This window comes from Hypomesus nipponensis, chromosome 13 (assembly GCF_054491055.1).
Source record: "Hypomesus nipponensis isolate SF chromosome 13, ASM5449105v1, whole genome shotgun sequence".
NCBI classification, from domain to species: domain Eukaryota; kingdom Metazoa; phylum Chordata; class Actinopteri; order Osmeriformes; family Osmeridae; genus Hypomesus; species Hypomesus nipponensis.
The window spans coordinates 18,548,778-18,562,094 of NC_140373.1; the positions used below are offsets into that span (position 1 = coordinate 18,548,778).

Sequence of the window (13,317 nt, forward strand, 5' to 3'; positions counted from 1 at the left end):
AGGAGAACGATGGAGAATGTCCCCTTATAGTTGTGGTACAGTGACCCTGAGCTGTGAGGGGCCTGGATGACAACGTGCTTGCCATCGATGGAACCCAGGCAGTTAGGGAAGTTCCACCTCTGAAGGAAGCCTTCAGAAATGTCCCTCCAGTCCTGCTTGGTCGGCACAGGCATGTACTCCTCCACCAGGCAGTCCCAAATGGCCTGGGACACAGCCCCAACAATACCTGCCACAGTGCTTGAGCCCACACGATAACTGAAGCTGATCGTCATGAACGAATCCCCCGTGGCAAGGTATCTACAAAGAAATACCATACATTTAAAATAATGCATAGAAAATAACTACACTATATTTTAGTCTGAGAATACTGAAATACTAATAATAATTAAAGCTTACCGTAGACAAATAGCGAGACGTTCAGCTGGGCTGATCGCCTCGCGGAACAAGGTGTTTAGCCTCGCTATCCGGGGTCCCACTCTGGTCAGCAGGTCATCGAACTCGGCCCGGTTCAGCCTGAAGTACCGCTGGAACAAGCCGTCGTCCAGTCGCAGCTCCTGAACCAGCCGGTGATGAGCTCCGTTGTCTACCCGCAAACGGCGAATGGGATGAACCCAAAAGCATCGGCGGCGTCTTCTCCGACATTAGAGCAGGGCGATGACAGCAATCTTCTGACGGTTGTTCATGATGACTGATACTATATTGATGGAGAGCATCTATATTTATACCAGTGTATTCCCTCCAATAATATATAAAGAGCGGGAGGGAATTTAATTCGTTGGTTTTGAATACAGGGTGTGGTTATAAATCCAGCTCACCTATGCATACAACTATTTTCAATGTTACTGGAAAAATTGCTAAAGTGCTAGCTAGCTTGTAGAAATTATTACAATTCATTAATAATAAAAATGAGCGCAAATAGAACATGGACCATCTCTGTATTCCAGCCGGCACAAGACCCGTTCCATAGAGTGCGGGTGGCATTTAATCTTTCACTCGGCCTAAAAAAAGTGTGGAAAAAGGTAACCTATTGTGTGCTGTAGATAAGATCATGTCAGATCTAGAATGCGTATCGGAGTTTTGCTTAATGTGTGTAAAAGTTGTATTTTGTCTGCACATTTGCCATGACATTATACGAACTACAACAGTGATTTAAGAGAACTACAGCTCTGAATGAATCTGTCTGACACGCCCCCGAGCGTGGTGCACTGTGGGAAGGCCGGCGGTGCTGAGCGGTAAAAAAGTCTGCAGTGTGAACGCACCGTAACTCTTCCAAATTCGCTTTAATATGGCCGATGCTAGCTGGCAGTCCTCCTGCTGTGGATCTCGTCTTCGACTGGATGAAGATTCAGCAGCCTTGAAGTATCCATTCAATTTCGAGATTTGTTTCAGGATGTCTTGGTCATGTTGTTCTTTTAACCTTTGTATTTTGCGTTTTTGTGCTCCACTTTAAAGGGGCGATAGATTCCAGAACCGAATTTACCTTGTCACAGTTGAATAACAACAGTTCAGTGGGTAAAATGGACATACAGTGAACCTCAAAGTCCATTGACACCTCTTTCCTATGTAAATCTCACAATTTAAAAATGTAGCTGTGAAACAGTAGTCCTTGAAAAATTCCCTGTTGTGATGTCCCAACTGGGCTCCACCTTTTTTGGCTCTGGTCTGTACCTTTGTCACGCCCCAAAATTTGCTGCGTGCTGCTCTATGTACTTCCACAGAATTACAAAGAAGAATGTTTTTCTAGCATATTGAAAATGGACTACTGGAATAAATGCAGTGTTCCAGACTGTACAGGGAATGCTGACACTTTTCAGAGTCTTCCTAAGGAACCAAATATGGGCTATGTCATGTAATTGTCTATATGAGAAGATCTGTGCAGTTCGACCCTAAATTACACATTTGCTCAAACCATTTCACTGAGGACAGTTTTGAATGAAAACTTTGGACAATTTAACCTCCTGGGAACCAAGTAAAAGTTTCCTGTTTATTTAGGCTTAAAAGAATATCTGAGCATTTAGACTTTTGAAATTGTATATATATATATATTTTTTAATAGCATGTCCACTGTAGTGGACCACGGGATCATAGTAGTGTGAAGAGGTAGCCAAATTTAGAAGAAGAAAAAAACGGAACATATTATGGCTGTAGAGTGACAATACGGGTGGTAGGGTCATCTTGACAGTCAGGAAGCCCATATGAATCTATTATGATGAAGGAAAAAAAACATTAATAAATGAAACTGGCGTGAGGTTTTGGTCCTGATGGACCACAACCTTCTGCCTGAGGGGAGTAGCTGAAACAGAGTGTCCAGGGTGGGAGCAGAGCGGATGATACGCTGCAGTCTGCTCTTGTCCTTGGCAGTGGCAGCAACGTACCAGATGGTGATGGAGGAGATGAGGATGGACTCAATGATGGCTGTATAGAAGTGCACCATCATTGTCTTTGGCAGGTTTAATTTCTTCAGCTGCCATAGGAAGTAGATCCTCTGTTGTGCTTTCTTGGTGAGGGAGCTAATGTGCAGTTCCCACTTGAGGTCCTGGGAGAGGATAGTGCCCAGGAAACGGAAGGACTCCACAGTGTTGACTGGGGAGTCGCACAGGGTGATGGGGGTGAGTGGGGCTGTATTCTTCCTGAAGTCCACAACCATCTCCACTGTCTTAAGAGCATTGAGCTCTAAGTTGTTCTGGCTGCACCAGGTCACCAGGTTGTCAGCTTCCCACCTGTAATCAGACTCGTCCCCGTCAGAGATGAGCCCGATGAGGGTGGTGTCGTCCGAAAACTTCAGAAATTTGACAGACAGATGATTGGAGGTGCAGCTGTTGGTGTACAGGGAGAAGAGCAGAGGGGAAAGGATGCAGCTCTGAGGTGATCCGGTGCTGATGGACTAAGAGTCAAAGACAAGTATTACTATTGTTATCATCATCTTCTATTCCAGGCTCAAACTCATCCTCATCTCTTTCATCATCTGACAGCTCCAAATCTAAATTTCCCTCAACGATCCACAAAAGAATCCTCTCTGCTTCAGTTCTGTTTCCTACAACAATTTTACATTAAGATGATCTTGGTGTCCACTATAATTGACATTCATGGAAGGCCTATTAATTCAAGCCAAAAATAATTTAATTGCTTTCAAAACTAAAATTCTATATTTCCTCAGAAGTTAATAAATAATAAAATATACAATTATCATAGTAAAAACAAAATAGATAAACGATATTGACTTATCTCTCCTCTTTCCATAAAATGTGCCTGCGGCAATGGTGGCCATTTTGGATGGAAATAAAAAGGAAGTTACCAAAGTCCCACCCTATTACATGACATATCAATGGAAAGCCCGGGATGTCCTTTTTCAAATACAACAGGGATTGATAGAGTAGCTCAAAAGAAAAAAGCAAGATGCATGTGAACAAAATGTCCAGTATAGAGCACATAAGTTAATGGGCGGGGTCTCAGGAGAAGGATTTGCTAAGCCGCTGTTGCTGAAAAGAGGTGCGGTTCCAGCCGTATGCTCATCACAAACGCAAGCTTTTATGATTGATGATTTTATCGCAAACAGTTAGCCTATTAGCAATGCTAATGTCTCCTGTATCTATAGGTAGAATGCTAAATACGTGTCTAAACACATCAACATACATTACTTAGCAACTGACTCTAGCTAGACTAGCTGTATTCGGCATTAGAAGGGAAGCTTCCGAAAAAATAGCCAGAAAACGAATAGCAGTCTAGACTATTGCTAACGCCTGTATAGATCATCATTTAAAAGAACTGGAGAAAGGCAGGTGCTAGATGCAGGATACGTGAGCATTGCTAATAACTGTACCGACAAAATCATCCTACAGCTTGAGATGACATAACTAATGTTGGATAACGCACCTCTTCTCAGCAACAGCTTCAAAGCAAATCCTGCTTTACATGGTCCCAGGTTTTCAAAACCGTCCTTGGTAAAATGGTTTGAGCAAATGTGTAATTGAGGGTCAAACTGCACGGGGATCTTTTACGCTAGAGCTACGGTATCCACCTTATTCTCAGGGGGTCTACTGTAGAAATGATTATGGGTGCAACTTCCGTTGAGTAGCGGAAGTTGCGGTTTGCTATACGTTAATCCCAGCCAGCCGTCAACAGTGGCTGTGTCTACTCCACTCTATGAAGTACACTGCAATACAGTGCACTGCAAAACAGTGCACTTACATATTCAGTGCACTCCGTCGCTGATAAGTGCTGTCTGAAATGGAACACTTACGTTAAACACTTGGCGGAAGTGACGGACGCAAATCTGCTCACAACACCCGCAAAACCTGGCAAAATGAACGTGCTTCTCCACCCCAAGTGGAAAAAGCTGCCGAAAGGGCTCCTCCTCTTCCACTACGTATCCAAGATGGCGTCCGTTTAGGGCGAGTAGTGTTCAGTGCACTGAATTCTGCTGGTATTGCGAGTGAAGCGCCCTAAGCACTGAAAGTCAGTGTTCGAAGTGCACAAGTGCGCGGTAGTAGACACAGCTAGTGATTCTTTCTGTAATTACAGTAATTTCAACTGTAATTTAACTAAAACTGGTTTGTTTTTAAACATATCTTGTCATTTATATTGTTATTACTATTGTTTCTATTTACATAGAAAGTAAAGGGTATGTTTTGTGTTTTATTGGGTATTACCGATTGGTACCAGGGTGGTAAATACAGAGATCATTTGAAGTATTTACCCATTAACTAAATACTAACGTGCTGGTCATTACTGGGTATGTTTTCTGTATTATTGGGTATTACCGATTGGTTCCAAGGTGGTAAATACAGAGATCATTTGAAGTATTTACCCATTAACTATTTACTAACGTGCTGGTTATTACTGGGTAATTTTCACTGGTCCTAATTAGGTAAAGACAGAAGACAAAACTTAGTATTTACCTGGAAACTTATAAATATTACTATTTAAATAGCGCTGGTCGTAAGTTGGTATCTACAGGAGATGTATATGGTAAATTATAATGTGTTATTGGGTAAATACCACTGCTACTAAGTAGGTAAAGACGGCCAAGCTCCAGCAGAATTACAAAAAAAAAACTTTACTATTACCCTGCAGTTACCTAAGGTTAATGTCGGTAACAGTCCACATCTAATGAGAATATAAGATAGTACTTTCCAATAAATTACCTTTTCAGATACATTTATCGATGATGGCCTCATTTACTTGGCTGGTATAGCCTACCTACCTTCGCGGGAAGAGTTTTCCTCTACTATCATGGTAAATCTTCTTGGATACTGGGTATGTTCTGGCGCATGTTTGGACTATTTACTCAGTAAGTAATCTGAGACTGGACTGTAAAAGGAAGCTGTGTTTGTGTCCATAGTGTTACCGGGCTCTTACCGTATTCTTTGTAAACGAATACCACTTTGTCAATGTTACCCTTAGTATGAACTTGTAATATAAGTTCCAAGGCGATACCAGGTAAAATATGGTTATGTTCTTAGTAAGTAATCTGAAACTGGACTTTAAAAGGAAGCTGTGTTTGTTTCCATGGTGTTACCAGGTTCTTACCATATTCTTTGTGAGCGAATACCGCTTTGTCAATGTTACCCTTAGTATGAACTTGTACTATACGTTCCAAGGCGATGCCAGGTAAAACATGGCTATGTATTCAGTAAGTAATCTGAAACTGGACTGTAAAAGGAAGCCGTGTTTGTTACCATGGTGTTACCGGGCTCTTACCGTATTCTTTGTAAGCGACACTTTGTCAATGTTACCCTTAGTATGAATTTGTAATATAAGTTCCAAGGATACCAGGTAAAACATGGCTATGTACTCAGTAATTAATCTGAAACTGGACTGTAAAAGGAAGCTGTGTTTGTTTCCATGGTGTTACCAGGTTCTTACCATATTCTTTGTGAGCGAATACCGCTTTGTCAATGTTACCATTAGTATAAACTTGTACTATACGTTCCAAGGCGATACCAGGTAAAACATAGCTATGTACTCAGTAAGTAATCTGAAACTGGACTGTAAAAGGAAGCCGTGTTTGTTTCAATGGCGTTACCAGTCTCTTAGTACCATATTCTTTTCAACTGTTCATTCCCTTTTCCATGCAATAAACACAAACTTGGATTGTTACTAAGAAAAACATGACACTTCACTCTGTAAATTGTAACATTATTTTAAATTAGAGCACTGTTTCCATGGCATGACATGAGCAAATACAAAGGTTAAATCACAATTGCCCCAATGATGGCAGTCAAAGATATGTGCTCTTGTCGACATTTAGTTTTCAGCAGAGGGTCATGCTCCTGGTGCGCCGAACACGATAGCGGTGGATATCATCCTGGACTGTGAACTACAAGACAGATCATAAAAAGAAAATAAACATGTTAGCAACGTGGACGAGCAACCAGGCAATGTCGACTGAGGTAGCGTTAGCTGTCTAGCAATGTGCTATCATTAACCAAAGCCTAACTTTATTTGATCTTGTGCTAATAACATTGTTATTAGCACAAGATCAAAATGCAATAATTTAATATGGATTTCTATACTTTTTCTTGACAAATAAATGATGTAATTAGCCTGTGTGTTATTTTGTGACTTACCTAGTAATGCAAGGCTGCTGCTGGAGTTAACTCACGAAACAAACTAACTGTCGAAACCACTCATTGATGACAGAAACTTTTCAGAATAAAACCCGGAACTTCCATATATTAGTTAGGTGATTGGATGAACCATCGGTCTATTATCGTCCATTACCTACCAGTACAACGATGATTGGTCCAGAACATATTTTTAGGCCAAAATTAGCCATTTAAATCTTTGCTAGCCATTTTAATCTCACGATGCGTGATATCTGCGTCCACAGTTTTTCTCGCTAAGAAACGAAGCTTGTGAGTGCTAATGCAACTTAGACTCATTGAACATCTGTTTTAGTAGAATGACATTTACAAAAATATTACTTCAGAGGATGGCTCAAGGCGGTAAAAGCTTATTAAGAAGGCTCCAAAGGGAGAGGTTACTGGCAAGGAAAAAATGATGCCCACAGTGTGCAACCACTTCTAAAGAACCAAAACTACCACAGCATCCTTGGCTACCACACAGGATACACTCAGATAAATGTGGCAATCGATTATTCTTTATTCTAAAATAGGTAGAATCTTAGATATTTGTAGACTATGTTTTATGTTACAGGAGCTGTAGAAAGACAAACCATAGGGGCCAAACTAATACTGACGTGTTCTATGGTATGAAGTTATTGAATTTTGAGTTTTTATATGGAGGTTTGTATAGATTTAACCTTTGTATTTGTTCATGTTTGGTCAATAATGTTACAATTTACAGAGTGAAGTGTCACGTTTTCCTTTGAAACATAATCCAAGTTTGTGTTTATTGCATGAAAAGGGAATGAACAGTTGAAAAGGATATGGTAAGAGCCTGGTAACACCATGGAAACAAACACGGCTTCGTTTTACAGTCCAGTTTCAGCTTACTTACTAAGAACATAACCATGTTTTACCTGGTATCGCCTTGGAACTTATATTACAAGTTCATACTAAGGGTAACATTGACAAAGTGGTATTCACTTAAAAAGAATATGGTAAAAGCCCGATAACACCATGGTAACAAACACAGCTTCCTTTTACAGTCCAGTTTCAGATTACTTACTGAATACATAGCCATGTTTTACCTGGCGTCGCCTTGGAACGTATAGTACAAGTTCATACTAAGGGTAACATTGACAAAGCGGTATTCGCTCACAAAGAATATGGTAAGAACCTGGTAACACCATAGAAACAAACACGGCTTCCTTTTACAGTCCAGTTTCAGATTACTTACTGAGTAAATAGTCCAAACATGCGCAGGAACATACCCAGTATCCAAGAAGATTTACCATGATAGTAGAGTAAAACTCTTCCCACGAAGGTAGGTAGGCTATACCAGCCAAGTAAATGAGGCCATCATCGATAAATGTATCTGAAAAGGTATTTTATTGGAAAGTACTATCTTATATTCTCATTAGACGTGGACTGTTACCGACATTAACCTTAGGTAACTGCATGGTAATAATAGAGTTTTTTTTTCGTAATTCTGCTGGAGCTTGGCCGTCTTTACCTACTTAGTAGCAGTGGTATTTACCCAATAACACATTATAATTTACCATATATATCTCCTGTAGATACCAACTTACGACCAGCGGTATTTAAGTAGTAATATTTACAAGTTTCCAGGTAAATACTAAGTTTTGTCTTCTGACACCTTATAGGAGAGGTAGCGAAAAAACGTTATATTTAAAATGGCGGCCACATCAATTCAGCCACATAAATTTGATGTGGCTGTAACTACCAAACTGTTGCAAAAATCTAAGCTCCAGGGGATGATTTTTGTGAGGCAAATATTGGAGGAGGAGTAGCGAAAAAATGTTTTTTCTTTACATTCAATATGGCGGAGAATCTATAGAACTGGGTATGATGTCATACAGTGCGTTGAAATCGTCTTGATCCAGGGAATCCAACAATAACTCATTTTGGACAATGGGGCATATGGTTCAAAAGTAACATGTGTAAACACACCTTCAACTTTGACCCATTGGTGGCGCTAGATGGTTGGCATGGGAGACATGAAACTTGGTGAAATTGATGAGGGGACTGGTCCCAAAGAGTGTGCCAAATTTCACAACTTCTGACAATGTGGTTCTAGGGGCTGCCATAGACTCCCATGGCAGAAGAAGATGTGTAATAATAATAATAATAAGTAGAAACCCTCTAGGTGGCTTCGCCGCTTCGCGGCTTGGCCACCAAAAATCTTATACAGTAGCTTTCTCGTGGAAAAATAATAATACAAACTTAACTGCAACATAAACAGGCTAGACAGAATAAAGATTAATAGTGCACAGGAAGTCAGCAATTAAACAAAAATACTAAACGTGTATATTTATCTGCATAGTGTCTCACTCACTCACTCTCATATTCACTCACTTTCTCACTTCACTCTCTTCAGGACGGACGCATTCACTCACTCGGAAAGGGGGCATACTAGAGTATTCAAACCTTACTTCTGATTAAGTAGGATCACTGGCAGATTTGCCTTAATGAGTATAAGTATATCAGCATTTTTAGGAGTTAACCTGTTCCTCTTCTCATCTAAAATATGTCCTGCTGTGCTGAAAAGTCGCCCCCTATCTACACTTGTACAAGGAGCGGAAGACTCGTGCTACTTGTGCGAGAACAGGAAAGGGGTCTTTATTGGCCTTCCAAAAAGCAGTGGATGTCCGTGACTGTTTTCGTTCGAATGCGGGTCTCACAGAGTAAAGTCGCACATGTGTGATTCAGAAAATTCCAACCGACGATTTTCTGATAGACAAAAACTATATGACAAACACTATAGTATGGCTTCAAAATTTACAATTAGGAGGTTAACGAGTAACACTAGCAGGTAGTAGCATTGCTACGAGTATTATGCTCGGTTGCTAGGTAACGAAAGCTAACTAAAGCTAGCTAGCTTCCGTTCTGGAAAAAAAACTCACTCTGGTGGAAGCGTCGGAAATATTTAGAACTCACATATCTAAAGGTTAAAGAATCATCAAAGAGTCAATCACCCCTTGAATACTTTCTTTCGGTCATTCTGCCACTGTGCCATCTAGCAATAGCAGTGAGTAATGAATATGATTGATATGATTTGACCAGCAGCAGCTGATTGGACAGATGTGACCCAAGTCACATCTACCCAATAACTTGCTTATAAAAAATAAAAAAAAGTTTTGTATCGGCCAATTAGGGTCTTTATTTTGTTCCAGCTGAAGTACATTTAAAATATTAAAAAACAGTCCGGCCAATCCGGGGCCCCCTGCACACGTGGGGCCCCTAGGCTGCAGCCTAGGCAAGCCTGTGCATTAGTCCACGCCTGGGAATAGCCTACATTTTTGTGCTTCAAGGAGAATAAACGGTATGTATTTTGTGTTATGAGGCAATGTCGGTTGTTAAAGAGTACAATCTCCGTCAGCATTTTGACAGCAAACACAGAGATAAATATGCCAAATTTATCTTCCGAGAAAAACATTAGATTGTCTTAGAATTAAAAGCCAGACTGCAATCGCAGCAGAATATGTTCACAAAAGTTACAGCTAAAAACAATGTGTTTACATTGTAAACATTGTTACATCGTAGTTACAACTGTCCCTTTGAGGGCAACCATAATGCTGATGTGGCCCTCTCTGAAAATGAGTTTGATGCCAATCTGTTCACAAAGATCTCCTCTACAGGGCTGTGAAAATAGCCATTTTCCAGTTGGGACTTTTGAGAATGAGCCCATGTCCAATGAGTGCCCCTGTTTTAGAGCTACATTCGGACTGTTGACAAACTGCCGGGGTTTCCCGCAGCACTTTTCAGTTTGGGCGGCCGCCTAAGCCATACACGCCTGCCGCCTTAACCATGTTTTCCCTTTTTTTTTTCTAGCGATATCCAGTATTCATTTTTATGTACAGTACGAGAGCACATCAATGTTAGATTAAAAGAATACAACTAAAATAATTTAATGGTTGCCCTTTAAGTAGGATTTTTTAAGTCCTCTTTACAAATTTTATACTACATAATGTCATATTTGTGTTTGTTTTACAGCTGATGATGGATGTTGCAGGGAACCCAGAGGAGGAGAGGCGGACAGAATTTTACCAGGCCCCGTGGGTTCCTGAGGCTGTGGGCAGATACGTTAACGCAAAGGTTTGCTTCTAGAAGAACATTTAGCCATGAACGTAAAGTATTCCGACCTTCACCTTTCAATATCTCCAGTGTTTCCCCTATGTTGATTTTGTCGTGGCGGCCCACCACGGCTAAATTTCTGCCGCCACGGTATCAGAAATAGGGCTGTACAAGATTTTAGGCCGTCTATCAGCAGTGTTGGTATTTCTGCCATTTAGAACATACTTTAAGTAGCCTAACTGTATTGCTTTACGGAAAATAGGAACAAATATATGCAATATTACATTTGTTATTAGACTATTACATTAACCTACTCCAAAATATAGGGTTAGAACTTTATTTTGGCCTAAGGTGTGTGTGTGTGGGGGGGTCGGACAGACCTTCCCCCACTGCAAAAAAAAAATCCTAGGGGAAACACTGATCTCATTGTTTTATAATGTGCAAATCCACCTATTTTGTTTTTGTGAGTTGGTATGTCAAATCAATAATGTCAAAACAATGCAGCCTTGCCATGGCCAACCACCATTCAACAGTACTTATCCATGTCTTGGTTTGGTGGCTTGTTAATAATTTATCAAATGTTACCGCATGATCACGGCCTAGATTTGTTTTTTGATTTATATCATACATATGATACCCTATTATGACAAGTTGAAAACATGTTTTTTGCTATTTTTGCTTATATATTAAAAATGAAAGTTTTGACATATTTGATAATAAGAGGCAATGAGTAGGAGGGAATGCGTCTTAAAAACGTTCTAAAATGCACATATTAAGTTTAGCAGATTGAGTTAGGTGTACAGAAGGGTTTTGAATAGGGATGTAACAATGCACTCTGAGCTAATTGATATTCGATTTGTGACAATTCAAGTCGGTTGAAATGTTAAACAAATCGTGCTACACATTTCAAACATCTGTGATAGCAGTGAGCAAGTTGTAGCGTTAAGCCTGGGACACACTAGCTGTGAAGTGCCCTGAAGCACCACAATTGGCTACGAATGGCGCGATGCTGTTCACACTAGACGCGCATTTCTCCGCGCCGGTCACCAAGCCTTTCACCTCCTCTGACATTTCCTTTTTCGCATTGAAAGCTATCATAAACATTGTATAGGCTTTATTTATGCAACTTACTGCCCCAACAGCCATCGCAAAAGCATCCCAACGTAATGTGACAACATTTGTCTTTTTTTCCGTAGGCTAGTCTTTGTAAAATAGTTGGTCTGGAAAAGGTAACGCGTTAATCTGAGCAATTAATTCGAATTATTAATCCATTCAAAATACATTTACCACTATTAACGCAATACCTTTTTTGCATCTCAAACCATTATTATTTGCAACCGGAAATGTTCATTCCTCCTTTTTGGGGGGGATTTCTTCTCTTGCTTTACCTTTTTTTAACCAGGAATGTCCCATTGAGATTAAAAATATTTTTCAAGGGAAACCTGGCCAAGGCAGGCAGCAACATAAGAACACATAGTTACAGACAGAAAAACACAGAATGAGAAATGTAAAAAAAAAATATATAATAATAAAAAAACAGTTTGAGTCAGTTATATAACCTGGTTGATGTAAAAACATTGATATTTTTGGGAACCTGCCTCCATTTCTTTCATTTTAGATTTAAAAGTGGTATCAGTTCTCTAAGTTTTAAATCATTCTGCAACACATTCCATGATAAGGGTGCACAATACATAAAAGCCCTTTTTCCCATTTCCATTCTGGCATTTGGGACAGCAAGCATAACAAAGTTCTGAGAAAGCAAGGAGCCCAGCACTTTTGGTATTTTGGGAGTAGATCAAGTATTGCCCTAATAAATGAAAGTGTACCAATGACAGAGCCTACGGGTGGCCAAAGCAGGCCATCTTAACCGAGAGTATAACTCACAGTGGTGAGTAACAGCTTTACAATTTGTAATGAATCGCAGTGAAGCATGGAAAGCTGTGTCCACCATACGAAGACAGTTATCAGAGGCATGCATTTATACAATATCACTAATCTAAACTTTTTCACCAGGTACTGCACATGTGGCTGAAAAGTGAGGGAGTCATCAATCAAAATACCCAGATATTTATAAGAGTCAACAACCTCTATTTCACTTCCTTCAAGAGTGACCACCGAGGGGATATTCTGTGGCCTATTAATAATCATGACTCGGATAAACCTCATAGGCTGCGTCCTGCGATACCCTTTTGCATCTGTCCTGCGCTGTAACAGCCTGGCTAGCGATCTAGCTTGCTAACCATCACACTCAGTGTGAACAATAGAACTAAGCAAACTAACGTCCAACACGACACATACCAAAATAAACACAAGTTCAACAATAGAAATTTAAACAATGATTCGATCAACAAAATTAACCCACCAACTGACCCCCGTTCTGTCCAACTGCAAGCCATGCTGAAAAGCAAGAGCACATTTGCGACCCTACATGAACACCGGTGCAAATACAACATAAAAACTACATTTCCCATTAATGAGTAGTTTGAACCCATCCACCACAGAGCACCTCATTCAGATCAGTACATAGGCGCCCTCCATGGAAATGTTTGATGTCTCTAAATGTGCTGACAACTGGCTGTTAGCTGGAAAAATATCAGTTTGAAACAATGTTACAATAAATAGAAAAAAGTATGACTATTCTGTAGTTCCCTGTCTT

At 40.2% G+C, this 13,317-nt stretch overlaps 1 protein-coding gene across 5 annotated transcripts in view; it reads left to right on the top strand.

Annotated features, from left to right (window-relative positions):
• Nucleotides 1-13,317, top strand: part of smarcd2 (SWI/SNF related BAF chromatin remodeling complex subunit D2) — an 83,352-nt gene that overhangs the window by 55,535 nt on the left and 14,500 nt on the right. For 3 of the 5 annotated variants that reach the window (XM_084669803.1, XM_084669804.1, XM_084669805.1), the window contains 2 exons: nucleotides 10,581-10,682; nucleotides 12,675-13,295. In XM_084669803.1, coding sequence (XP_084525929.1) covers nucleotides 10,581-10,682; nucleotides 12,675-12,872 — 300 coding nt within the window. In that variant the 3' untranslated portion in view covers nucleotides 12,873-13,295. Of the gene's footprint in view, nucleotides 1-10,580; nucleotides 10,715-12,674; nucleotides 13,296-13,317 lie in introns of those variants that run through there. The other 2 variants (XM_084669807.1, XM_084669806.1) reach the window with 2 other exon arrangements.